The sequence below is a fragment of the Micropterus dolomieu genome, linkage group LG05, assembly GCF_021292245.1.
Source record: "Micropterus dolomieu isolate WLL.071019.BEF.003 ecotype Adirondacks linkage group LG05, ASM2129224v1, whole genome shotgun sequence".
In the NCBI taxonomy this organism is placed as follows: domain Eukaryota; kingdom Metazoa; phylum Chordata; class Actinopteri; order Centrarchiformes; family Centrarchidae; genus Micropterus; species Micropterus dolomieu.
In genome coordinates, this window is record NC_060154.1 from 22,099,008 (window position 1) to 22,124,666 (window position 25,659).

The following is a 25,659-nucleotide window of genomic DNA, read 5'->3' on the forward strand; positions in this document are numbered from 1 at the left end:
TTATATAGTATCTCACTGCAGTGAAATAAAATATTGCATGGCTGTATCAGGGAGGCCAGGAGTGCAAAACAATTGATATATTTGATATCCTGTTCATTATGAGTCTATTTTTAGTTCTTTACTTCGATTTAATTGGACGTAAATGGTCCTTTATGGACACGCCCATTCTGTCAGATGACACAATGGCAGGAGAATGGACGTGTTTAATCTTCTTACAGCTGTGTGGGGCTTATTATCTGCCACATAGCTATATAGTTCCTTACAATATTTGGAGTTAATCTTATTGTCTGTATAGATGGGATCAGCATGGTCTTGCTGTCAGCGTGTCTTACCATCTCACAGTCAGAGGATTGTGCTAAATTACATCTGCATAATGTTCCTAATTGTTTGAACAGGGAATTAGGGGGGAGTGTAATTGTGAGTGATTACAGGGGGATGAATGGGGAATGAGGCAGCTCCTACTGAGGAGGAGATCATATCATCATAAAGAAATGAGAAATATACCACAAACTTTTATCACTTGAATTTGCATTATACATTTAATCCATTTGTTTTAATTGAGAAACGCCATGAAGCAGAAAAAGGTGATGTGTGTGAGAGACTGTGAGAAAACAATACACATGCATAATCACATGTTTGTTTTCCAGGAGCATGTATGGGATGCATCCCATTATCTGGTGCGTCTGGTGTTCAGTGGCTTAAAAGAGATGTTTACAGGAACCAGAGAGATCCAGGTGGGTTCATCGCACCTACATGCAATTTTCTCATCCAACAAATTATCACCAATTTAATCTCACGCTTTGTTACTAATTGCATAAAAGGGTCAACATTCAGTAAAAATATTGTTTAAATACAGTTGCTTATTTTCACTAGGGGAGCAGTCTCAGACCTGACAGCCGCAGGTATAGAGTAACAGCCAAACCAGTAACTCTTTATTTTAGGGGTCTGTAATTTCTTCGTCATTTCCTATTAATTTCTTAGGAAGTTTCCCAGAAAGGACTGTGTAATGTGCTATTAATTAAGGGGGAATTAGAGACAATGATCAAGGCAAGGCAAGGCAGTAAGTTGGGTTTATGTGGAACTTTTGTTTTTGAAATAAATCGCTACGAAAAAATCAAAAATACCTAACTAAACTTTTACTAAAATACCTATACCAGAACTATGTCTCTATTTGCCTTTTAATTAATGTAAAATGACATTGTTCTTTCCAGGAAACTTCCTAGGAAAAGACCTGTAAACAAAACTTTTCACCAATTATTATTGACCTACTACTGCATATTGGCTGTTGTTTTATTTTTATTAATGACTAGCTTGCTTCACTATTACTCTGGCAACTACGCCCATTCATCACACAGACTCCATTTATAGATTTAGGACGTGCACCTGGTAGAGGATTGTACATTATCTCCACAGGCAGAGGGGAGTCTGGCCAGCAAATAGAAACACCACCCACTGCTGCCGTGTGTGTCCTTTGGGGAATGTGTGGGGACAGCCCAGTCTGAGATGAAAAATCCCCTTCCTATCATACCTCGGTGCTGATGTGATGCTCTTCTGTGTGTGTGTGTGTGTGTGTGTGCACGCATGTCTGTGCACCTGCTGCTATTAAATAGGTCACATCCGCTTGCATTTCACAGCGGTGAGTTGAGAGAGAGAGGTAGCTGATCAATCCCTGGTGCCGTCATCCCTGTCCTCCTACCTACCTAACCTACGTTCCCTGTATTTTCCCATTTATTCTGTCAACACCGCATCAGTCCATTGATCGATCAATCAGTCTCTCTCAGCTACCTCGCTAGTTAATCTCTCACTCCTGTTTCTTCGGCTGTCATGCTGTCTCCATGTCATTGTACCTGGGAATATAAGGAGGGAGGTGATGATGAATGAATGGAGCAACTTTGGGCCAGACTGCTACACGGAGTCGCTGGGACATATATATCTTTCCTACAGCTCTGTGTGTGTCTGCATGTGTCAGGAGGGATTTAACAGGGCTTCTATTCTTGGAGATAAACTGTGCCAGACACTCATGCAAACAACACTGTTGCGCTTGCAATTTTTAGAGTAAGCAACAGCTCCTCACCTGTTTCTCAGCAAGTTTGCAACAATTGTTTGCCGCTCCAGGAAGTAGAACAGCAGACTTAAATGCGTACTCTATCTGTTGATGCTATGGAGAGAAAGTTCCTCTTTTCTGTCTGTTGCTCCACATGTGTGTCTCTATAGTCTTTATATATAGCCTTTATTTATTAAATCCTCCAAACTTCATCACCCAACTCTCTAAACTCACTGATTTGAACTTGATTGCTCTGTTGTCCACATACAAACACAACAGATAGGCCGGTATTCCCATTCTTTATTGGTGAAGGGCTTTGAATAATTTAGAAGTATGCTCCTCAGTCCAGTATGTGCCCTGACTTTAGCTCTTCTGGCATCCATGTGTTGCAGGATTGGCTGACAGAGAGCGCCAGGCTCATCTCCAAGTCTGGCCACACTGTGGAGTGGGTGACACCCCTGGGCTTACCCATCATTCAGCCCTACCACCGCACACGCAACCAAGTGGTAAGTCTCGTCCTAAGGCATGTGTGGGGGTTCTCTACTAGTCTATCTAAGTGAAGTTATGATCATTTGGATTCATCTCTGTGTGGGATAAATTGTTTGGACTTACTCCACTTCCTGTCAGCCATTACACTGCAGAGCTTCGGCATGATTTCTCACGTACTTTCACACGCATTTTCAAGGAGAAGTTTAAGTATTTGTGCTATTTCTGTAGCTACTTTGGTATAATTGGTAGTAGAATGAATGTCAGTTGTAGCAGGGATTACCTGTTATCTTGACGCCAAGCACCGCACCCAGCACCTCTTTGTATGTTCACAGTAGTTTCATATTACCTACTGGTACACAGCTTAGCCAATTACAGGCCTGTCTTAATTTCTCTGTATTTTCATAAGTTTACCGGCTGACCTTTCTGAAGTTTTCCTCTTGTATCTTGTATCACCTGTTTGTCTTGCTCCTCTTTGCTCTTTGGCTCACCTTTCACAACATTCTCAATACTCCCACAGCCGACCTTTTCGTGGCACACACTGTATATGGATTTTATCTCACATAAGCATATGCAGTACACATTAATCGCTCTCAACGTACTGACCAATAATAGAAAACCCTGTGTGTACCAGCTCAGTGCAGTTAGATTGTAAAAGGTGTTAGATTTAACCCAACATAGTGTTTTTGTTCTAATATTTTCCATGAGGTAGTAAGGTGCTTTGGATCATCACTTTCGCTATAATCACACAATTTCACAGTGTAATTTCCACTCATTTTATTTCATTGGACTTCGATGGAATTTCTGATGAAGCTGATATAAATGAGGGTAGCCAGTGAGCTGTGAGCCGGTTGGTATAAGTCTGTGGTTCGCAGTAGGCTAGCACACACATGAGTCAAATGAGTATGTACACACAAATATTAAGAGTTATCTATAGCTGTCAGCTTATAAAAAGCTAAAAATCTTGTTAAAATCCAGTGTTTTGATCCACTGAGAGCAAGCCGTTGTCCTCATACAGCCAGCCCACGAATTTTGCTTCACTCGTCGTGATCTGGTAAAATGAATAAGGGGCACTGCCAATGTGCAACTGACCAAAACTTCTTTGCGTGGAATTTGATCAGACTTTTTTCAACCTATAGATTATTGACATATGCTCTTCTTGGATCAAATGTGAACATGAGCGTATACACTCGCCACTTACTACGTTGTCCAGGTTTTCAAAAAAGTGCTTCAGGATTTCTATCTTGGAAAGAAATTATGACTCTTCCGATGGTAGCCCCGTGATAGACTGGCAACCTGTCCAGGCTCAGTGGATTATTGTTTTTTTCCAGATATCTCAAAGCAAAAAGTCAGCTTCTGAGATATACTGTAGCCTGGTTTGGGGTTTAGTGTATCCACAGACCATTTACTAATAATTTTACTATTTTTAGGTAAAACCCAAATATTTACTTCATATTTTACTGTTTGCTATTTTAATTCCCTCTCATTTCCCCGTCTCTCAGTTTGATTTCTTTTTCTTCCCTAAAATAATTATTGTCTCAGTCTCCTTACATGCAGGACACCTAACCTATCATCATGAAGCTTTAAGTACTGAACGCTTTGCGGGTGGAATGCCCCAGCTGGGCTTTCCAAGTCTTGACTGGTTTAGTGCAGGAGTGCACCACTGATTGCGTACTGTGATTGCTGTGAGTGGCCCAACTTTAATGGAGCTCAACAACATCACTAGAGTTGTCCGTCACTATGGAGATCCTGACGGTAGCAAGTCTTAGAGATAACATGTCTGTGTGCCAGCACATCTGCAGATAACATGCTTGTGTGTGTGTGTGTGTGTGTGTGTGTGTGTGTGTGCGTTGATAAGCCTGCATATGTCTATATGTGTGTGATGTATATATGCCGAGCACAGGCAGACAGCTAGTTTGTAGGCTGTCCCAGCATGACGCCTGTTCTTTTAGTATGACTTCAAGCAGAAGGTTGGCTTAGAGGGGCAGCGACACCTCACAAGCAGGCGCATGAGAGCAAGGGTAACAGATGGCGGGTCTCCTGAGGGTGCATCTTACTCTGTCTATGTACTATGGTGCGTTCCCTTGATTTGATCTGTTTGGGTTTTTTTATGACCAGCAGGGACAAGGAAGCGGACTAGCATGTGCTTTTTTTTCAAGGCCTAAAGATGAATAAATGAATGAATGGCTGAAGCGATGACTTCATAGTTGAATGAGGTTTTAGCTTACATTTTACAGATAGCTTTCTTCATCCCCTGCTATAATTCTCTAATCCAGTTGCATCATGGGGCAACAAAAATGAAACTAACTTGCAGAAAGGTCACCTTTTCCCTGCATAGCTGGATTAAATTCAATATCCCAGTCTCCTCTCTGCCTCTTAAGTCCAAGGCCACAGTGTTTGTAGGGGTCATTAGTAATTAGACTCTAGATGGAACAGGAAGATGAAGTGTGATGCGCTGTAAGAAAACCAATAAGTGGAGAAGAAGTGGCTACACTAGCATTACATACACTCAGACAGTGTGTGCATGTTTGTGCAGCTTTGCGTTTTTATTTGTTGGCTGTTTTCAGCATGCATGAAGAGATGAGTACAAATGCCAACCTGTGTAATGAAGTATTTTCCATGGCCTATGGGAGGCAAGGAAATTAGAGTAGGATGGAGTAGGTGAATGTAGCATGAACATACATCAGGGAGGCTGCTTAACAGGATTGGGAGATACTAATCGGATCAGAGGTCACTCTGGCTCAGATTCCTTGTTTATATTTCATCCCCCCTCTCAGGCGAAGGTTACAAATCTCACTCTCAGAGGATGGTGACACAAAGGGAGTCGTCAGTTGGATTGGCTGGATTTGACTGGATTTGTAAGTTTATAGTGTGACTAAAAGCTTGTGATCTAATGTCCTCTATGAGGAAAGAATCAGTTGGGTTCGGGTTTTTGGTGGTAACTGGTGATTTTTTTCTTTTTAAGCAGTGTGCATAATATCTTTTTTGGACAGTCCAAAACACATATAGTAGTTACTTTGGCCTATAGCAGTAAAAAATAGTCCACTGACAACATTAATAAATAGTAAAAATGTGCTGTAAGCCATAAGAGTTAATACCTGTTTTAAAAGTCATGGACAGATTATGAGACAACAGGCCCAGACACATAAAAGCCCCCCCCCCCCCCCCCCCCCCCCCCCCCCCCCCCCCCCCCCCCCCCTTTTAGCGGGATCAGACATGACCCGTGACCTGCACATGCCTGCTGCACCACATGATTGTTCACGTCATGCACACAGCAGCGTGATTTGTAAGGCCAAAATGTGTTTCCCCACACAGACTTTACTTGGGCAGGCCCATTTTAGTACTTTGCAGAGAAACAGAGACGTTATCTGGTATTACGTTAATAACTAGGTGGATATTTTACAAGCACCAACCAGGTAAAGCAACAGTGAACACACCTGTTGTTACTTATGTCATTCGGTACCATGTTGGTCTCGTTGTTTTGATAGGTTGATATCCAAAGAAAGAAAGAAAGAAAGAAAGAAAGAATTTTCCAAAAAAGAAAAGTTAGAAAAATGTTTGTAAGTTGTCAATTATTGTTCTTGTTGTTGAAAATCAAAATTGTTGGTCAGACTTTTAAACAATCGGAAATCAGAATCGTCCAAGAAAATTGAGTGTCTCTGTGGTCATTTTGTATCTGTTTGTGGCCTTTTCAGCCAATTTGTGTCTCTACCTTGATCCCTTGGCTTGTGCCTGCCCATTTTATGAAACAATATAAAAACTAATAATAATTATCGCGATATAATTTTTTTCAATGACAAAATAACAAATGTTCAATAAATATTCAATAAATTTTGGATTTTATTCACTTGATTCATACACAAATTTTAATAATTTTTTTTATTAAGATGTTTATTTTGTTGAGGAAACAGGACTGAAAAAATATTTACTGTTAATATTTGTTGTAAAAGATTTTATCATAATAGTTTGTGAAGCGATCCACTGTTTGGCCTCAAGTGTTGACTATAAAGTTTCTTCAACTTTCACTCAGGGGCAAAAATCAGCCTTTAAACTCGAAAGAAATAACGATTTGATACTTATGATAATTATCGATATAGAAAGATATGAAACTTTTTATCATGGTAACATTTTTGGACATATTGTCCAGCCCTAATCAGAATTTTAAAGAATGTTTCTATTCTATTATCTGATGTCGCTACCTTGGTAAATCGCTGATATGAGGTGTCTGTCTGGCTTACTTTTCTTCTGTAAAGCAGGATTACAGCAGACTTGGAGAAATACTCAAATACTACACAATCAGAATGAGTTGACTTTTCATTCTAATTCAGCGGAACGACGTATTTCCTAAATGTCGTGGCGTGATGGCCTCCATGCCTCCTTTTTGCCTTGGAACAGCAAGTGAGAAGTTCCCAGGGGTAGCATAGTGTTTCGTTGATCTTGCAGAATCTTGTGGCATTTTGGGGTGAAATAATAAATGCAGCTTGAGTTTCAAGGACACCCCCGAGTGGTAGAAAAAGAAAGTTTGGTAAAAAGAAAGTCTGCAAAAAGGTCAGTGGAAGCGTGGCGAGACTCTGGGGTGTGTGTGACTATGATTCTGCAGCAGTCTTCGTCTGTCTTCAGGGGGAGAAGGCGAGGTGGAGGACCAGGTGACCCAGAACAGCAGAGAAAGGAGGTGTTTGAGGTGTAACGCAGAACTGCTTCCACCTGAATAGATGAGATGGGTGGTATTAATCGCCGTGTGATGAATGGGGATTCCCCTATTGGCAGCATGGCTTATGGGTACTGATTACTGTTGTATCCATGACTACTGTATGTGTGCTGCAACTCTCCAGAGATAAAGACGACAGGAGCCTATTCTCCTCAGACACACAGCAGGCTTAGCCAAGGTCTCATTCATCACAGCCTCAAGGTTTGACACAGGTCTTGTACACAAATCATGCACTTATGCATTATAATGAACAGGAGTACAATGGATGCTAGTGACCTCATTTACAGCGTGGCGTCCATTACTTACACCAAAGGTTATATCCGTTTATTCTACTCTCACACCTTTTTACTTCACAGCTTCTCCCTTCTCTCCCGTCCACTACGCTTCTATTTTAAAAGCATTTCTTGATAATTGTGTGATTCTGTCATTCATCATGCAGCAACCTTCAAAGCATTTGACTGGAATCACCAAACCGAGTAGCTCGCTGGCTCTCCGAGGCTAGCTTTAATGTGCTTTCATCCATGTGAGCACCAGTCACTTTAATCCCTGTATATACATGGCCTTTTTTATGCGTGCCGCTAATCATTTCAGTATTTGATTTTCACAACGTGCCCTTCAGATAGAAATATTAATTACAGAGAAGCATAGTGTACCATATTGCAGCCTTCTCATCAACAAAGCACCACTGTCTTTTTTTTTTTACTACAGTCATTCTGACAGCTATGTCTCAACAACCATTGCATAGATTGAAATTTGGTGCAGATATCAATGGTCCCCAGAGGATGAATCCTCTGACTGTTCGAGTGCTACCAGCAGGTCAGACATTCGTCGTTCCCACAGACAGTACATCCACTTGCATTTGGTCAGCCACCATGAGGTTGCTGTTAGCGTTTTTGAAATATCTCGAAAACTACTGGATGGATTGCCATTACATTTGTTACAGCTTAAGTGAATAATAATAACCTTGGTGACCAGGTGATCTAGGGTCATCATCGGGTCAGATTTTTTATTTGACCAATGGTCTGTCTAGACTCTTTGTATTGTTGAATTTGAAAAAGGTCTCTTTAAAAACAATAGACTGAAGTGGTAAGACTATACAGATAGACTTCCTGGAGCTGCTCCTTAGCCACTGAATAATAGAATAACTATTACGACACCTGACAGCACCCATGGTGATTTTACTGGGATATGGAGACATTAAATCACAGCTGTAAGCCTTGCATTCCATTAAACTCATCTGGATGTAATATCTCAGACAATTGTTCATTGAGTGCACACACTGTGTCATTGTCAGTGGACCAATTTCAGAAAGTGTCACCAGATGTCGTTACAAATGGAGGTCTTGATGCCCCAATTTCCAGCTCAATTGTTCTGTCAATGCTGAATTAACAAAAATCATTAACCAGAAAAATTACATAGCACTGTGTAATTTTGCTGTAGGATGCATTTTTTGCCCTGTAAACGTGTGCCCACAAGATATTGTACTCCTTCCTAAAATCTTTACTAAGCCCAAGGGAGCATCCCACATGAACTGTCTGGTTTCCAGCTTCCCAGTAGTTCATTATAGATTCGGAAAAACCATAAAGCCGAATGAGGAGCAGTGCAAATTCTGGAGGGATGTGCACTTCAAAGGGTGTGATCTGTTCATCCCACAGAGAAGCAAGCCAGATCAAATAAAAGAGCTGTACATTAGCCCCCGACACATGGTCATTAAAGGTTCCTAAGGGTGTCAGAATGGCGGCTGTCATGCTGTGGTTTCCTGCGCTCCTGTTCAGAGGAGTTTTATGCATGTGGACAATGAAAGGGGTTGAATTCAATCCAGCAACAAATTTGGAAAAAGTGTCAGAGTTGACAGTCAGTCAGTGGCAGTATAAAGCAAACCAGCAAGTGATATGAGTTGATCCATCTATTTTCTTTCCGCTTATCCTACCCCACACAAGCACAGGACATGTAAACCCCACACTGAAAGGCTCAGTTCTAACCACTGCTATCCACTATGAATTGAGTTGGTTCTTTATTTTGCCTGTTTGTGATGCAATTCCAAATGACCTGAAAACAAGAAACTGAATGCAAATGTGAGCCCATTAATAACTGGGAAGAAACCTCAAAGACATTTCTATTCATTCACATTATCCTGGATAAATCTTTTTTTCAGTAATGATTTCTAATGACTTTTTACAATAAAAGCACTTTGATTATTAGTACAGATAGATCTAAGTGTTTGTTGCTCTCTGAATATTATTATAATTGAAATGGCAAGATGGCATGAAAGCTGCTTTCCATCGGTGAAGAAAGAAAATGTGTTCAGGTAGAGCAAGAGACGCATAGACACCCAAATACATTAGTGTAGGCTGAATCCGAGGTAAACAGATTAATGTGCTCACATTGACGAGGAGTGTTGCCAGTCATATCTCTTTTCTGATAGTCCGTCATTCCCACCCAGGCATGGTTCCAAGGGTCATGGAAAGACTGCCCTGCCACACATGCCTTGGTGCGACTGACTGGATGGACACTCAAGGTTTAGGAGATTAGCAAGCTAAGTCTTCCCTCCATTGGGAACTGAAGGCTTGGGTGTTGGATTTAGAGAGTGTGTAAAAAAACAAAAACAAAAAAAAAACAATGGAATGAAGAAAACAGCAGAGATCAAAAGGAAATATTTAGGTGCTTAATTTATCTTTCCTTTTCCACTAATGGTTGGTCATTAGGGTTGAATTGACAATAGTCATTAACTAGTTACTTTCTGAAGCTCTTATCTAAAGAAATAGTAGAGATTGGGTAATTAATGATTGAATATTTTGTGTACTCTTAGCCACCTCCCTCCTTTTTAAGTTTTTCTTCAATTAATTCAATCTTATAGAGTCATGAATCACTATGATAGGTTACCACCAACTTTTACTATGCTGCAATGTGGTGGCATACTCTTGGTACTTACATGAGTTTTTTCTGTCCTGGTCTTGATCTCCCCTCTTTCTCTCTTTCCATCTCTGCCTCTCTTTTCCATCTCCCACCTGTCCTTGGTAAAAGTGCGTCACTATGAACCGACTCTCCCTCGTGCCCTGTCCCTGTGTGAATTCATGTGTGTTTACTTGCATGTATGTGTATGTAGTTATGTCACAGTGTGTGCAGGTAAGGTGAGAACAGGTGTTACTCTAAATAGCTGCTTCTTGGCCCCATGAAATATTATCTTAATGTGACGTAATTCCTATTGAAATACAATGTTGCGGTGGGATATAACCAGGAGTGGACAGCAACAAAATACATTTACTTAAGGTAAAGTAGCCTACGTTTTTAATATAGTAATGACTACGGCAGATTCCTTACCAAATCTTAAGTCCCCTAGAAATGCACACAAAAAGCGAGGTCATTAGGTTTTGTAAATGCATTATGGCAACAATACTTAAGTGTTTTTAAAACTCAAAAGCTCCCTAAAACTCAAGTAAAAAGTGGTAAAACTAGTACAATGCAGATTACTGTAAACTGTTTTTTTTAATTTACCTTCATCCTGACTTCTGGTCAGGTAGGCTGAGAATCTGCAATGACCAATTATAGGTCAATTTTGTAAGTGTCCATTAGGTGAAGTGACCAATGACAGCTATGGATTGGTTGTGTTGATTTTCTTTTTTAATCAGCAAAATGTGAAGGGCCTCTCAAGTAATGAACTGGGTATCACTTTTTTCTGCATTGCAATTTAAAGCCTCTTGTGGAAACTGATTGAATTTCAAAATGTTGAAACATACCGTACCTGCAACTTAAAATAATACATTTTAAGCTTATGTTTAGCTCATTGTGCTCATAAAAAGGCCCTTTATATCTGAAGTTTTCCTTAAAGTGTTATCTTAAGTTAGAGAAAATGTGTTTCCACGCTAAATGACAGTGTGACTATATGGCATTTTCACATTTACACTATAGTGCTGAAATATGATTTGCTTTTGTTTTTCGTTTGTAATAGTGAATATTTTGGGTCTTTTAGACCTTTGGTCAGACAAAAAGATACATTTGACATTAAAACTTTTTATTTTTGTCCAATATCTGACATTTTAATACCGAACAAGTGTTCATAATAGTGTATATTGAGTTACAGACATATGGGTTAAGAAGTATGTTTGGACCTTAAGTTACGATCATTATCAGCCTGCTGGACTTGAGTTTATTGACCCTCTCATTTCTTTGTCTTTCCAGCTAAAGAGTACAATGCAACACATCAACCTCCAGATCAGCCATGATGCCAAACAGTAAGTCTGTCTCCAACTAACATCTGTTTCTGTCTGTTTCTCCAGTGTCCTACTAAAACTGACCAGATATAATGTTACCACTTTATTCTCTCATGGAGCTCATTGGCATTTCGTTTGAAATGCCACATAAGTGACCTAGAACAAAGACAGAGAGAAATTGTGTTAACAGCAGGTAATGTTTTTGTCTTTGGCTTTAGTGGGTTTGCAGTTCAGACCGCTTGACAACTCCCTGTTTGGCTTTTAGAGGTGAATGGAAGTAGAAAGAAGAGCTCTCTTCAGGCAATTAGCTCACATTTTCAAGACCCTCAGCTGCACAAAAGCACTGTCTCCAGTGGATATTTTTTCCTAATTGCCTACTCAGACTTGGACGTAACTTTGCATTTGTCATAAAGAATGAAATGCCATCAGAAGTGTTTGGAAACTCCTTTGAAAGCATAGTTTTACACTTTCAGTTTGAGATTGAAGATGTTGAAGTGGGCCTTTGCTAACAGAAATTAGTTCAAAAAAGTATCTTAAACTCCTTTGTCCGGAAGCTTCTTTTACAGATGCACACCATAATGAACTGCAAAATCACATTACTGCTGCTACTGTCATTAACCAGAAGAAAGGGGGATTAAAATAATAGAAAAACAAATTCATGAGTGGCAAAATACACTAAGTCAAGATAAGAGAGTCAGCAAAAAACAAATCAGAAATGGTCAAAAATAGATTGCAAATTAGTTTTTTATATTAAGAATTACATGTCGCATTTTTTAAGTATGTTTAAATTAAAACAATGGGTTAAATTAGAGTTATATAGTGGTAGTTCAGCTACTATGTACATACAGTAAAAACATTTTCCATTCCACCATTAGCAAACGCACATATTATCACATCCATGTGTAGCTTGTCAACCCCCAGATGGCTTAAAGAGCTAAATATGCGTTTGTTCCGTACAGTTATGTATGACAAATGACAGAGAAGCTACAGCCCTTTGATGCCAATAGGTTGATCAGAGGAGATTTACCTTGTGAATATGCTCAAGAAATTTCACATTCACTAATTATGGCAGTCCACTTCAATAGATGCTATTTGACCCTTTGGGATAAAGAAGACAATGATGTGCTAGTTTTAGGATATGTGACTGCCCAGCTATTGTGGGGAGGCGAGAGAAAGATGTGTAGATAGAGATTTTAAAAACACAACAGAGGAATGGTGATGGAGGTGAGCAGAAGACAAAAAGAGGCTGAATGAGAGATGGGGACGGAGAGTGGTGGGAAGATGGAGTGACAGCACTGGAGACAGAGATGTCAAAGACTGACAGCCATTCTCCTCCATCTGACATCTACAGTACACCACAGATCCAGCCAAAGCAGAGGGAAGGATGGAGGACGTTAAGAGTGGAGCGCAGGGTGCTGCTTAGAGAGGCCGTCTCGTGTGAAACTTGAAATTGAGTGTTGACATTTCTGAGCTAAACTTGACACAATCGCGCACGGCTGATTTTTCCTCTGCTTTTCCTTCCAGAGACACACGCACCAACAGGAGCACACACAATTGCACATGCTGTGCTTAAGCATCCTAAAAAAGCTCATCCAGCGTCTAAATATGTAAATGGCAGTGACAGAGGGAGTACATGACAGCCTTCAACCCCGTATTTTTCTTGCTGTTTCCTCCGGCCCTCTAGCCTTTAGTGCTGATTATCCAGGCCGCTAAACTGCAGTGGAAAAATTAAAAACATTAAATGCTAAAATCCCATGCCAAATATTAGTATCTGTTGTGATATGAAGTGAACCATCAGCTCTGTAGGGAGAACAGTCACACTTTACAGAGCTGTGGTTGCTAACCCTTAGACTACTGACTGTGCACCTTTCCAGTCTGTCATGCCTCTGGGATTTAAAGGTGACCTGTGTGTGAGTGTAGGTGTGAGATGATGGGAAAATTGAGAAAGTGTTCCAAGTCGGGCTGGAAAATTAATTGAAAAGTAATTGAAACCGAAATTCAGAGCCTCTAACCGACGTAATTTCCCCATGTCGGTTATTTAATGTTATTTAATCCTGTGCGTGCGTGCGTGCTTGTTCATGTAGTTTCCCCTTGAAATATCTACTGCGTGTGTAGCAGAGATGGGGACTTGAGTTTGAGACTCGGACTCGAGTCCAACTAAAGTCGCACACACAGCAACTTGAGACTCGTCCTCAAATGACTTCAGACTTGACTCAGACTCGAGGTGCGGGACTCGCGAACAATGGTTATTTTTAGGAAACGTCTTATGGGCTTGCTGTTATTCCCCTCCCTACGTTACATATAACCTGCCTATGTAACACGTAGTATCAGCTGCGCGCGGCCACATGTAAGAGAGGACAACAAACACCGGCTTTAAAACTTCATACAAGGCCCAAACAAAGAATCGCTGAACGCAAAATGGGTTAGTAACCTGAGGTTAGTAAACATGTTTAGCTCTAATGTTAGCTTGCTTCTTTCTTCAGCTACGACCTACCGGAGGTCAACTCCGACTGTCATTCATTATGAAAAGATGAATGAGTGTTTGTTTACTTGCTAAACTTGTGGTGGTCGATTAACCTAATCATTTACGTCCCGCTGGCTGCCATCACGTTAATTATCAACGTAAGTTTATTGTTGATTATGTAACGTTAGTTTTATTTAGTTATAATTTTACACTGGGTTTGAGAGTCTGCAGGGGGTGTTGACTCAGAGTAGTTTAAGGTGCCACTAATTGCATTGCACATTACATGGTTGTACACTATGAAAAACAGGTTACAGGTTTATTGTTGATCATGTAATGTTGCAGTTTTATTTAGTTATAACGTTACACTGGGTTTGAGAGTCTGCAGGGTATGTTGACTTACAGTAGTTTATAAGCTGTGACTAGTTGTAGATGCATTGCACATAAAATTGTTGTGCTCTGTAAGTGAAAAACAGGTTACAGTTACAGAATTCCTTATAGCTATGCAGTTTTGTAAGCAGCCTGGTTTGAATGCAGCAGGTGATACAACATTCATTATAACCACAAGTGACTTGAGACTTGACTTGGACTCTAGCTCCTTGACTTGAGACTTGACTTGGACTCTAGCTCAAAGACTTGTGAGCATCTCTGGTGTGTAGTAATGTGACTGCGCCCCGTCCAGTCCTGCTCAGCCTTCAGATCGGAGTCTGCATCACAGGGAGATGTTAGCTGGCGCTAACCTGCCTTCACTTTCCAGCAGTTGTGGAAACAGAAAGACAGACACACTGTGACCAACACTACATTTATTGCCAGAGTGACTTATTACTCACTCGCTTTCATTGTCTCTTTCTGCTACTCGCTCGCTCTCATTTGCTCGTCCACTCACTCACTACGCAAACACACAACGTTAACTCTGCTGCTCTTATAACGGCACCTGTCACGTTAGATGTCCTTTGATGAATGAGGAGAGGAACCTAGCAAAGCATGTTTTAGCGTGCTCACACAGTGTGCAGGAGAAAATTAGTTAGCATTAGTTCCGCATTAATATTAAATAATTGAGTGAAATTTTAGTAGCAGCGGTCATACCGTGTCTTTGTAATGCGCACGTCAACATTACCTTATTAATTAAAATGAAAGGAGACCTATACTGCTTTTCCAGTCCTATATTGTAGTTCTGTGACTCCTGTATGGCAGCTTTACATGATTCAAAAAAATTTTTTTCTCTCTTATACTGGCTCTTCATGTAGGCCTTCATTTGGCCTGTCTGAAACAAGCTATAGATGCTCCTGTCTCTTTAAGAGACTCTCAAAGCCCACTGTCTTCTGACTGGCCAAGACCTGAAGCATGTTACCAGGCTGTTTTTGTGGCTCTGCTGTACAGACAGACTGCATTGCTGTGCTGGTACTGTGCAGAGCAAGTGACCATATATGGAATACCGGCTCCCATTGGTAGAAACAGCAGTTTAAAACCGAGCATTCAGAACAGCAGGAAATCTGAGGTTTTTGCTCACAGGGATTTCTTCTAAATACTTTAACCTCATTATTTGAAGCTTTGGTCATGTTTAACATGAACATCCAACATTGTAACTTTGTAGATAAGTCCTAAAATATGGAAATGCATAATTGGTTTCCTTTATTATAGTCTAATGGATCTGTGAAATCTGCGAATAAATAAACCCAGCTTTAATAGTTGGGCGTATTTCCAGTACAAACCTTGTCAATGACATATGAGGGGGGAAAAACAAAACAAAAAACAACATTCAAAACCAAAATAATCATTCAGTAATCGTAATCGAGGTGAAATGTTCAATTAATCGTGATTTTGATTTTAGGTGAAATCGTCCAGCCCTCGTTCTAAGTGTAGCTAGCTGAGTGGGATTGCAAATACATTCCCTGGAATCCTGTTGTTGTTCACTTTAAGCCCCAAAACAGTAGAACTCTGATAAAAATCTAACATTTCCAAAGCCAAATATTACGGACAGCGAGAAAACAAAACTGACACACAGGCATCGTGTGCGAGTGTTTCAGCGTTGGGTTTGGCCCAAGCTCTCTCCGCTCTGTCTCTGTTCCCATTAGAAGAGCGTTCTGGTCTGTGGGAGCCCAAAGGATCAGGGTAATGGGAACATGAGGATACAGATTGGCAGGAGGCTTCTTTTACTGCCAGTTCCATCAGCAGCAGCAGCAGCAGCACTGCATTTATATTACCTTGTACTATTTCTTTCACTTCTATATTTGTGTGCTCTCATATTGACCGTTGTTTAGAAAGTGCACAGCCACAGAGTCCCCCGGGAGTCACATAGCAGTAAATAAATATTGATATTGAATGCATGCACACACATAGACCTTTTCACAACAGACATTGCTACTATTTACTGTCACCATTACATACTATTTGTACAATTCCTGTATGATTGTTAATGTCCAAACACTCCTCTTGGTCTTTACTTTCTCTGCAAATTTTACTGTAACTTTATCGGACATCCTCAAGGGTAAAGTGTTTTTTATGCAGTGGTTACTAGCACGTCCTGTCTGCCGAGCAGTGCACAAACTTTAAAAGGGAATCAAAATATATGATTCCTAACTGTCTCCCTGGGATATGTCAGCACTGTTCACAATGAGAATTGGGAGATAACTTCGCTGAAACATCCCATTTTATATTAGAAAGCAACAGATACTGTGACAGAAAGTACAGAAGTGTTTCTTATATGTCTCTGCTGGGCTTTCTGTGCCTTCTCAGGAGGCCCGACACAGTTAAACAGAAGAACGCCTTCCCGCCAAACTTCATCCACTCTCTGGACTCCACGCACATGATGCTGACTGCTCTCCACTGCTATAGGTACCATTTACCTTACTGCATTTAGAGCATGAGACCTCAAATAATACTGAGTTACATTTCTTGGATCTCCTGTTGCCTATGCAGTGTCTTTAATGTGCTTCTGACATGTATGTGTGACCTCAAATGGGAAACACAAGAATGTACCCTCTCATTTTGAATGCAGTTAATACCGCAGACACACATTGTAGCCTATGCCTTGTAAAATCAACTCATTTCACAGAATTGCCAATTCTATGAAATGAGTTGACAGGTGTTACAACTGATGATTCGTCTCAACACTGGCTTTGAATGAAGGTTCGCTTAGCAATCATTGTCGCTGTAATACACCCTTTGTCAAAGTCTACCTATTTTTAATGACATTCTTATTTTCTTTCCCTGATTTCTATCCCTGCACATGGACTCTCTTCGACCCCTTTGTTCACTCTCCTCTCAGTGCTGGCCTGACATTCGTCTCAGTTCACGACTGTTTCTGGACCCACGCTCTCACTGTGGACACCATGAATAAGGTATCAAATTACAGTGCAACCTTCTTTTTTCTTTATTTACACACTCCTGTCCAGATTCTTTCACCATTTCTTGTTCTAATAATGCATTCGTAGCTGATTTCATCCTATCTGATCTTCTGAGGATTTAGAGATCTTCTTTTTTTTGCTGATTAATTCAATTCTTGCCTTTACATTTATTTGATTAATTGAACAGAAAAATAATTATGTGAAAGCAATGAGAACTGAACTTGTGTTAGTACTTTTACAGTGAATGCTGGCATCAGCTTTGTGAAGCCAGTAAAACGAACAATATATTTTCACTGGTTCATACAATTACAGGCTGCTAGCTGCAGGTAGCACTGTCAGACAAGAGCCTGTTGTGCTGAATAAATGACTGCCTGCCCCTGCCTGCTGAAAGTAGCCCGTGTGCAGGTCCAGACTGAGAGACGGCGTAGAATAAAATGGATCAAATTACCATAACGTCCCACTATTCTGTAGATGTAGCTACAGAGCAGTCACAGTTTTGTCTTCACCCAAACTCAGAGGAGTTACAACCAGTGAAGCAGTTCCCTCTCAGTACATTTATTCTCTCTCATATTCTCTTGATGTGTGAGTATGCGCCTTCCTCATTACGCGGGTAATTGACACAGCAGCAGAGTAGGGGTATCGAATGTCTTACATCTAAACACATGAAGGAAGGTCCTTATTGTAATGGCAACTGACCCTTCAGCCATCCATTTTCTGAACAGCTTATCCTGTTCAAAGGTACAGGGGGCTGGAGCCCATCCCAGCATGCATTGTGTGAGAAGCAGGGTACACCTGGGACAGGCTGCTTGTATAAACAGGTTTCTGAGTGACATCATTGTGAGATGTGTGCACACAAGAGGGTAGAAAACAAACCTGAATGATTGAGAGCTTATGAGAAGATCAACATGAGGAGTTGTTTTTCTTCTTTAAACTGCACAAGACAAAAAATTAATGTGTGGAAAATGTTCTATTTCCAAGGAGGAACCCCTCCCTGTTAGCTCTACTGATATGGTCCGAGTCGTGGATGTTAATAAGGTGGGGGGAAAAAACAAACCGCAAGGGAAGCAGACTTAAAGACTAAATTGTGACCTAAATGAATACATGAAACAAACACAAATGCATATTTCTGTCATGTTTTCCACATTGTTTTCGTCAGTTTGAGGTTTGACTAGCACTCTTTTGTGCCCAAATTATAATATTCACAAATAGAAACGGGTATTAATTTGTATTTTATTTTGCAGATGTTCTGGAAATTCTGTGAAAATTTGTACTAAAGATGGATGGAAACTAAACTATAGTTTCCTTTGAATGACGCTTAGCCACTACAAACATCTGAGGTCTTACACGTATACATACTCTTAACGTACTATAAGACATCTGCCATAAATGTGGTGTCTGGTATGTCTTTAATGGTAAACCGCAGGAAGTTCATATGTCCTAACATAAAAAAAACATTACTTGTGTGATGGGGGCTTCTGTGCTCTTAATCCCTGCAGTCTGTTGATGGTCTGAGACCCACAGTTCACTTCTTACTATGCTGTGTTAGCATTATCACTGCTACTGGCTGCTTTTCCATGTGTCATGTCAGCTAGCCACAACCACCAGATGTGCCACATACAGATCTATCTCTAAAAAGTAAAAGGTAGTTTTTACAATTTTTTTTGCAAGTTGTTGTATTTTAAGAAATGTCCATATATATGTTATCGTAACGTTATGAGAGTCTATCTAACCCCTGCTGAGCGCACCTCCTGGGACACCCATCTCTACCATAGAGATGATTCTGATAACCTGCAATTTAGCACTTATTTTCACCAGGTGATGCTGTCGTGTCTCAACAGTGATGTAACCCAAACCCACACTATACCCTCAATTTAATATTTTACATTTTTTTCTTTGCAGCACACTGTTCTCTCCATTCACATTTGACAAAAACTAATTTATTGTGTAATTCAAGAAGATATGGAGAGGACATAGCAAAGGCAAAGTTGTTTAAGCTCTATCTTGATTTGCTGTCCTTTTTCCATCTTTAACCTTTAACAGGCATCAAAGTCTGGAGAGCTTGTCAGTCAAGTGTTTAGACCAGAGTAACTCAAAGTGCTCCTCTCTCTGCCTCTTTCTCTTCCTGTCAGGTCTGTCGGGAACAGTTTGTCGCCCTGCACAGCCAGCCAATCCTTCAAGAGCTGTCCAACTTCTTGCTACAGAAATACTGCGCCGGGCTCCCGTGAGTGTACACACCTGCATGCATATGATGTGTATATGTGTGCGCACGCACACACATATACACATGCCTCTAAGTCTCAGGAGCAACGCTGTTGTCACTTATCAGTTTTATGATGATAAAAGGTATTGCATCTCTATCTCCTATTGAAGTACAAATAATTTTTACATTTCAGCAAAATATTATATAATAGTTACGATGTTAATATTTTCACACTTAGTTACCCCCATCAGCAATCTGTGCCTCTTTTTCTGTTGGAATTGTTAGTAATGCTTCAGATAAAAGAAGCAAGAGTTACGGTGTAATATTTTGTACTTACATTGTACCAGTACCATACATACATGCATACATACACACGCACGCGCACACATACATACATACGCACATACACACACACACACATACACACACGCACATACACACACACACACATACACACACACACACACACACACACACACACACACACACACACACAGATACTGATATGTGTGTGTGTGTGTGTGTGTGTGTGTGTGTGTACTGGGGAACAAGATGTTAAAAAATGTGATGTGATTTTATTTTAAAATGAGCTTATTACTTATTTACTTAAGAACATAGGTCCAGTGTATTGTCATGAATACTGATGGCCTCTTAAGACTGTCTCAGCTGTCGTTTACCTCACCAGCAAAATTACTGAACGCTTGTTGATTGCTCCGCTTGCCATCAGCAGACAGAATTCCCCCCGACCCCCTGATGTCACTTACTGGCAATTTTGAAAAATGTTCAAGGTTTTCTCCCTGGGAATTGTGTTCGACCAGCATTACAGCTCCCCAATGTGGAAGCTCTTTTTTCAGCTCTGTACTCCGCCTCCTTTCATCCCTGGCAGTGAACACAAATATAGCAAAATAAAACACAAGGTATGAATCACAGCGCACCTATGGTTAATAGGGGTGGGAATCGCAGGGTACCTCACGATGTGATACGATTAGGCATGGGGATCGAGACCCGGTTCTAAAAGGACTCGGTTCCAAAATTTCTCAAAACCTGAAAATCAATAAAGTCCGAGCTTATCGATACTGCTATCGAGACTAGCGGGTTCTGTAACGCTATGTCTCGAGCGTCAAATCCGATTTAACTTGAAACACGATGGACAAGAAGACTAATGTTTATTTACTGATTGCACTGAAACGCAGTATTAAACGTGCCCAGGAGTGTTTATCATCAGGCTGCAGCCTCTGCTGCTCTGTAGGTTCCTACATAAACACACAGTTGCCAGCAGAGGGAGATGCCGCGCCGTCGCGATGGAGACAGTGAAGTTAAGTTAGCTCCAAACTACTCGAGTTGTTGACAGCTATGTCTTAAAATTTGGCACATTGTTAAAAACTCAGCTGCTGGCTGAGCTCCTCGTTCGACCAGGTAACATTACCTGCAGGCAGTCAATAACAGCAGAGAGGAGCAGGTGAAGGAAGAGGAGAGACTGATGTTATGAGTTTATATAGTGACTTTGCTGTTGTAAACATTAATGTTGCTGCTCTTGAAACAACATTTAGCTGCGTTTAAAACCTTAAATTCAAATACTATAATGAATTTAAAAACAACCAGGCAGCTAATACGCACCCTTCAATGTTTATTATCGCAAGTCATATGTCATCTCAATATATAACAATGTTATCGCACATTGAATATTTTCCTCACACCGTGCAGGCCTACCTCATACCGGTTGGGTCTGGTCTTACTAAATAACCGTCACCAAATAATAATAATACTAATACTTATTATACTAATAATAATAATAGTAAAGTATCGATAGTGGTATTGATAAAGAATCGGATCATTAAGCAGTCTCAATAAGGGTATCACTATAGATAAAAATTAACGATCCCCCTCCCTAGATATGATACACGATACATGGCTCACGATAACAATATTTTCACGATACAGCAATTCTGCGATAATCGATATATCGCTAGACAATCCTAAAATGATATATCATGATTTCTGTCTAACTATGAATACAAAATGCCCATGAAAAAGTTCTCTATTTATTTGCTGCAAATTGAAACAGCATAATTCTGCAGCACACGTTTTTCTGTCTATAAATTATGACTACAGAACTACAGAGCAACTACTTTATAACAAGGCAAATAAAATTCACTGAATGTACTGAATTGTACTGAATCCCATTGTATGTTAGCATTGAGCTAACCGTCAAAGCACTATTTTTTTATTTTACGTATCAAGATGATGGGCTGAAATAATGATACAGTATATAGTAGTATATAATTATATTTTGCTGTATCGATTTATTGGCACATGCCTAATGGTTAACATACTCTTTTGATAGCAAACTGTGCAGTTAATTTAGTTTCTTCTTCCATGTTTGTGCAAGTAACATACTGTTACAGAGTAAGTCAGATATACTGTATATTTGGTGGTAGTTCCCCCCCCTTGTTACATTTAGTTACAACGTCATCTGAAGCACTGTTGTTGTGCTAATCCCCAAACTATATGGCTACAATAACCACCAAACTAATTCCTGGATCAGTAGACCTGCACACTAAAAGACAACGTCTGGATTTATTATGCTGTACATTAGGAGCTGTAATCTCAAGCGTTACCAAATTGTTCTTACACAACAACCATCGCTGCCATCTCTGTCTCACTGTCTGTGTTTATGCAACACTGTATGATCTTCATGGACTTTTATGGTATAGACAAAAGCCATCATACCCTGAACATGCAACTCCCACATGTACATACATTATCAAACAATCCAAACTGAAGGTACACACACACACACACACACACATAAGATTTTATAAGATTGTATAAGTTATTAGTGTTCCAGAGTTTTTCCTCCACTTGCCTATGACATTAGATAGATTAGATACAAAATGATTCTCTCTCTGTGTCTATCTGTCTTACTGGCCTGAGGCTGGGTTATGCTCATCATCTGACTGTGTTTTTCTGTCTTTGGGATAATTGGACACCTTCTCTGCAGCCTTTACTCCACAGCAGCCCTCGTCCTCTTTTGTCTTTCTCCCTCCCATTCACACAGACACATCACTGTTCCCCTAAGCCTTGCAAACACATTATTCATTCTTGTAGGCACCCTAAGAGAAAGACGTGTGAGAATAGAAAAACTTTTTGCATTTCTTCAGTCGGAGCAAATGGAATATTTAAAATTAGACCGTTATAATATATTTAGTTTTTCAGTCTGTCAGTCAGTCTTTCACTTTATTAGATGGACTAACATTCAGTTTTGGACAGACATTCATGGTCCCCAAAGGATGAATCTGGCTTTGATCCCCTGCACTTTTTCTCTAGCGCCAGTTTAACGTCTGTACAATCAATTAATACTGGGGTTTTCAAAGTGTGAGAAGGGCTTCCCTAGGGGGGGGCTCCAAACAGTTTCAGGGGAGGCTCAGTGTATATTACATTACTTATTGCATTAGTTCATCAAAAGGAGATCAGATAGAATAGCCTACATGTGTGAGAGTTCAGACATTCAGTAGTTTTGGGGAACAGTTTTCCCCCCATCAGTCAGAAACTTCAAAATACTGTCAAAATACTTTGCTTTATGACCAAATACCTGCAAAACTAATGACATTCCCAGCACAACCAGTCAAAAGGAGCGATGAAGATCCATGAATGAGGACTGAAACTTCCCCTGAGAGAGCTCTGAAAGTCCAGTTGCCTTTGACGTAGTACTTTTATAGACACACAAACTTGTTCTTCTTAGAGGTACTATAGTCTTAACTTTTTTATTCTCCTCCTCCTGTGGCAGGACTGAGGCCAAGAACAAGAAGTACCAGGAGTACAGGAGGCTGATGCTGCTGCTGGCCAAAGTGCCCCAGACAGGTCAGTTTGTATCCAGCTGTCTGGCTCCCAAACACCTGGCCTCGCCAAGTCTCGGGTATTGTTAGAGGGAGCCAAAATACAGGGAGCTGTTTTTTCCTAATTGGAAAGAAGATGACATGTATGTCCTGAAGCTCTGTTTGAGGTTAGCAAGAATGGTGGGAATACTATTTAATTAGGTTCTTGCACAATCCTGTGTTTTCTCTCCGGTTTTACAGTTACTAATTGTTTCCTATTGTTTGTATAGTTATCCTGTTGTCTGTAGTCTTGTCCTGCTGTCTTTGTTGCCCAGACATGGTATTCCTCCTGCTGATTCAGGAAAATCCACTGAGTTTGGTGAAAATTCAATTTCCAGTTTATGTCATGATTGGTGCATTCATCTCTTCCTGTGCGGCTGCTAGCAGGTCCTGATTCTGCTGTTTTCCTTTGACACCACTGCGAGCGTCGCTCTATTTGTTGTCCAGAGTGGAGCTACAGAGGCACCGTCACTCTGTCAGTCAGGTGGATGGAGGCTTTGCTGTTATGTAACCCCTCGCTCCTGTTTGGCAGCGACAGCTGGGTTGTATAAATTGATTACTGTTAATTGTGTCCCTCCTCTGCATAATCAGCTTATGTGGCTGAGACCAGTCAGGTGTGCTCCTGAGGGGTGGGTGCGTGTGTGTGCGCATGTGTGGGTTTGTGTGAGTGTGTCTGCGTCCCTGAATGCCCACTCTTCAATGGGCTCAATGGATCTGGACTAAAATCCATTATAATCTCGCCATGAAGGATCCTGAATGTATTATTAAGGTGAACCTGCATTCAGTGTGTGTAATCCAGCAGGAGATCAGGTGGTGCATCTCTGACCACAGAGTTGAAGGGGAAAAAGGCTGGAGAGCACACTGAATAACTTAGAGCCATTACTGTGCAAAGACACTAATGCTTCAACAGCTAGAGGTCTAGATGACGATACAGTAGCTGTCTGTGAGGATAGTAAATGCTTTAAGTTATTTAGAGTGCCCATGTCTTCTCTTTGATGACATGTTTACTTTAGTATCATTTTAAACCACATAGGCTGCCAGTTTGTAAAACCAAAGTAAGTGGCTGTCAGGAAATGTGTCTTTTGTTCCTTCAGTTGGGTGCAAAAAGCTGTATTATGTCGTCATAGTAACAGTCTGTCTGTGTCTTACCCTGATTACATAATATTTTTACACATTACTCAGTAACTTAAGAAAGAGATACAAGAAACTTTGAGTGCCTTGCTGCGAGGATTAGCATATTAATGAGGAGAAACTGTTTTAAGAGTTTTTATCAATACCACCTATCTGTTAATGTTTTGACAAGTACCTACACATTCATGTATTGGTTAGTTAGTATATTAGCTTAAGCAGTTTTTATCTACAGTTAAGCTTTTGCATTCTTAAACTTTTTATGGCCTTTCCTCAATAATTCAAGCCGCAGCTCCTGCTGGTGTACGCAGCTGTCAGAGAGGCAAGAGCACACAAGGCAAAGCACAGAGTGCAGGACAGGGACGCATCCAGAGCTAAAATTAGTATTCAAGGGGTGTATTAAAGTTCATTGAAAATTTACTGTTGCCAGTTAAACAAAAAAGATGTATCGAATTTAAAAAGTTAACGTTCCTGAAAGTTTGACCCTTAAAAAAAAAAACTACTGCCCATAGTACACATTCTTTGTGAGAGACAGATGTTTTTGGATCATTATAATCCAATGATATAAATAGTCAGGATGGCTCAGAGGATGAATCCTACGGACTGTGCCAATTCCTTACTTTTCATCGAGCACCATCATCTGATCAAAATTTCAATTTGTCCAAATCTTTGGTTTGTGAGCGCAAACCTGCAGAACTAATGACACTTTCATCAGCCTTAGCTGTACTTTGTGTTTTGTGCTAAGCAGCAAATGTTAGCACAGTAATGAGCTAAACTAAGTAAATAAAATATTAACTAAGACGGTGAACATGGTAAAAATTATGCATGCTAAACTTCAGCATGTTAACATCGTAAGAGCCACTAGCCTAATTTATTCTTGGTCATCCAAATTTTAACAGTACTACCGTTGAATTAGTCTATTGATTACGGGTTCGGGTAAGCAGGGAAACAGAGAAATGTAAGTTACATAAATTATTTTTCTTTTTGTTAAAGGAGACCTATTATGCTTTTCCATATTTTAGGACTTATCTACAATGTTACAATGTTGGATGTTCATGTTAAACATGGCCAAAGCTTCAACTAATGAGGTAAAAGTATTTAAAAGAAATCCCTGTGAGCCAAAACCTCTGATTTCCTCCTGTTCTGAACACTCTGTTTTGAACTGCTTTTTCTACCAATGGCTCCGTTCTACGACATAC

At 40.3% G+C, this 25,659-nt stretch overlaps 1 protein-coding gene across 4 annotated transcripts in view; it reads left to right on the top strand.

Moving 5' to 3' along the window:
* Positions 1 to 25,659, top strand: part of polrmt (polymerase (RNA) mitochondrial (DNA directed)) — a 51,749-nt gene that overhangs the window by 23,529 nt on the left and 2,561 nt on the right. For all 4 annotated transcript variants that reach the window (XM_046049458.1, XM_046049459.1, XM_046049461.1 and 1 more), the window contains 7 exons: positions 648 to 734; positions 2,437 to 2,550; positions 11,418 to 11,470; positions 16,647 to 16,745; positions 17,179 to 17,251; positions 19,387 to 19,478; positions 23,245 to 23,318. In XM_046049458.1, coding sequence (XP_045905414.1) covers positions 648 to 734; positions 2,437 to 2,550; positions 11,418 to 11,470; positions 16,647 to 16,745; positions 17,179 to 17,251; positions 19,387 to 19,478; positions 23,245 to 23,318 — 592 coding nt within the window. The remainder of the gene's footprint in view (positions 1 to 647; positions 735 to 2,436; positions 2,551 to 11,417; positions 11,471 to 16,646; positions 16,746 to 17,178; positions 17,252 to 19,386; positions 19,479 to 23,244; positions 23,319 to 25,659) is intronic.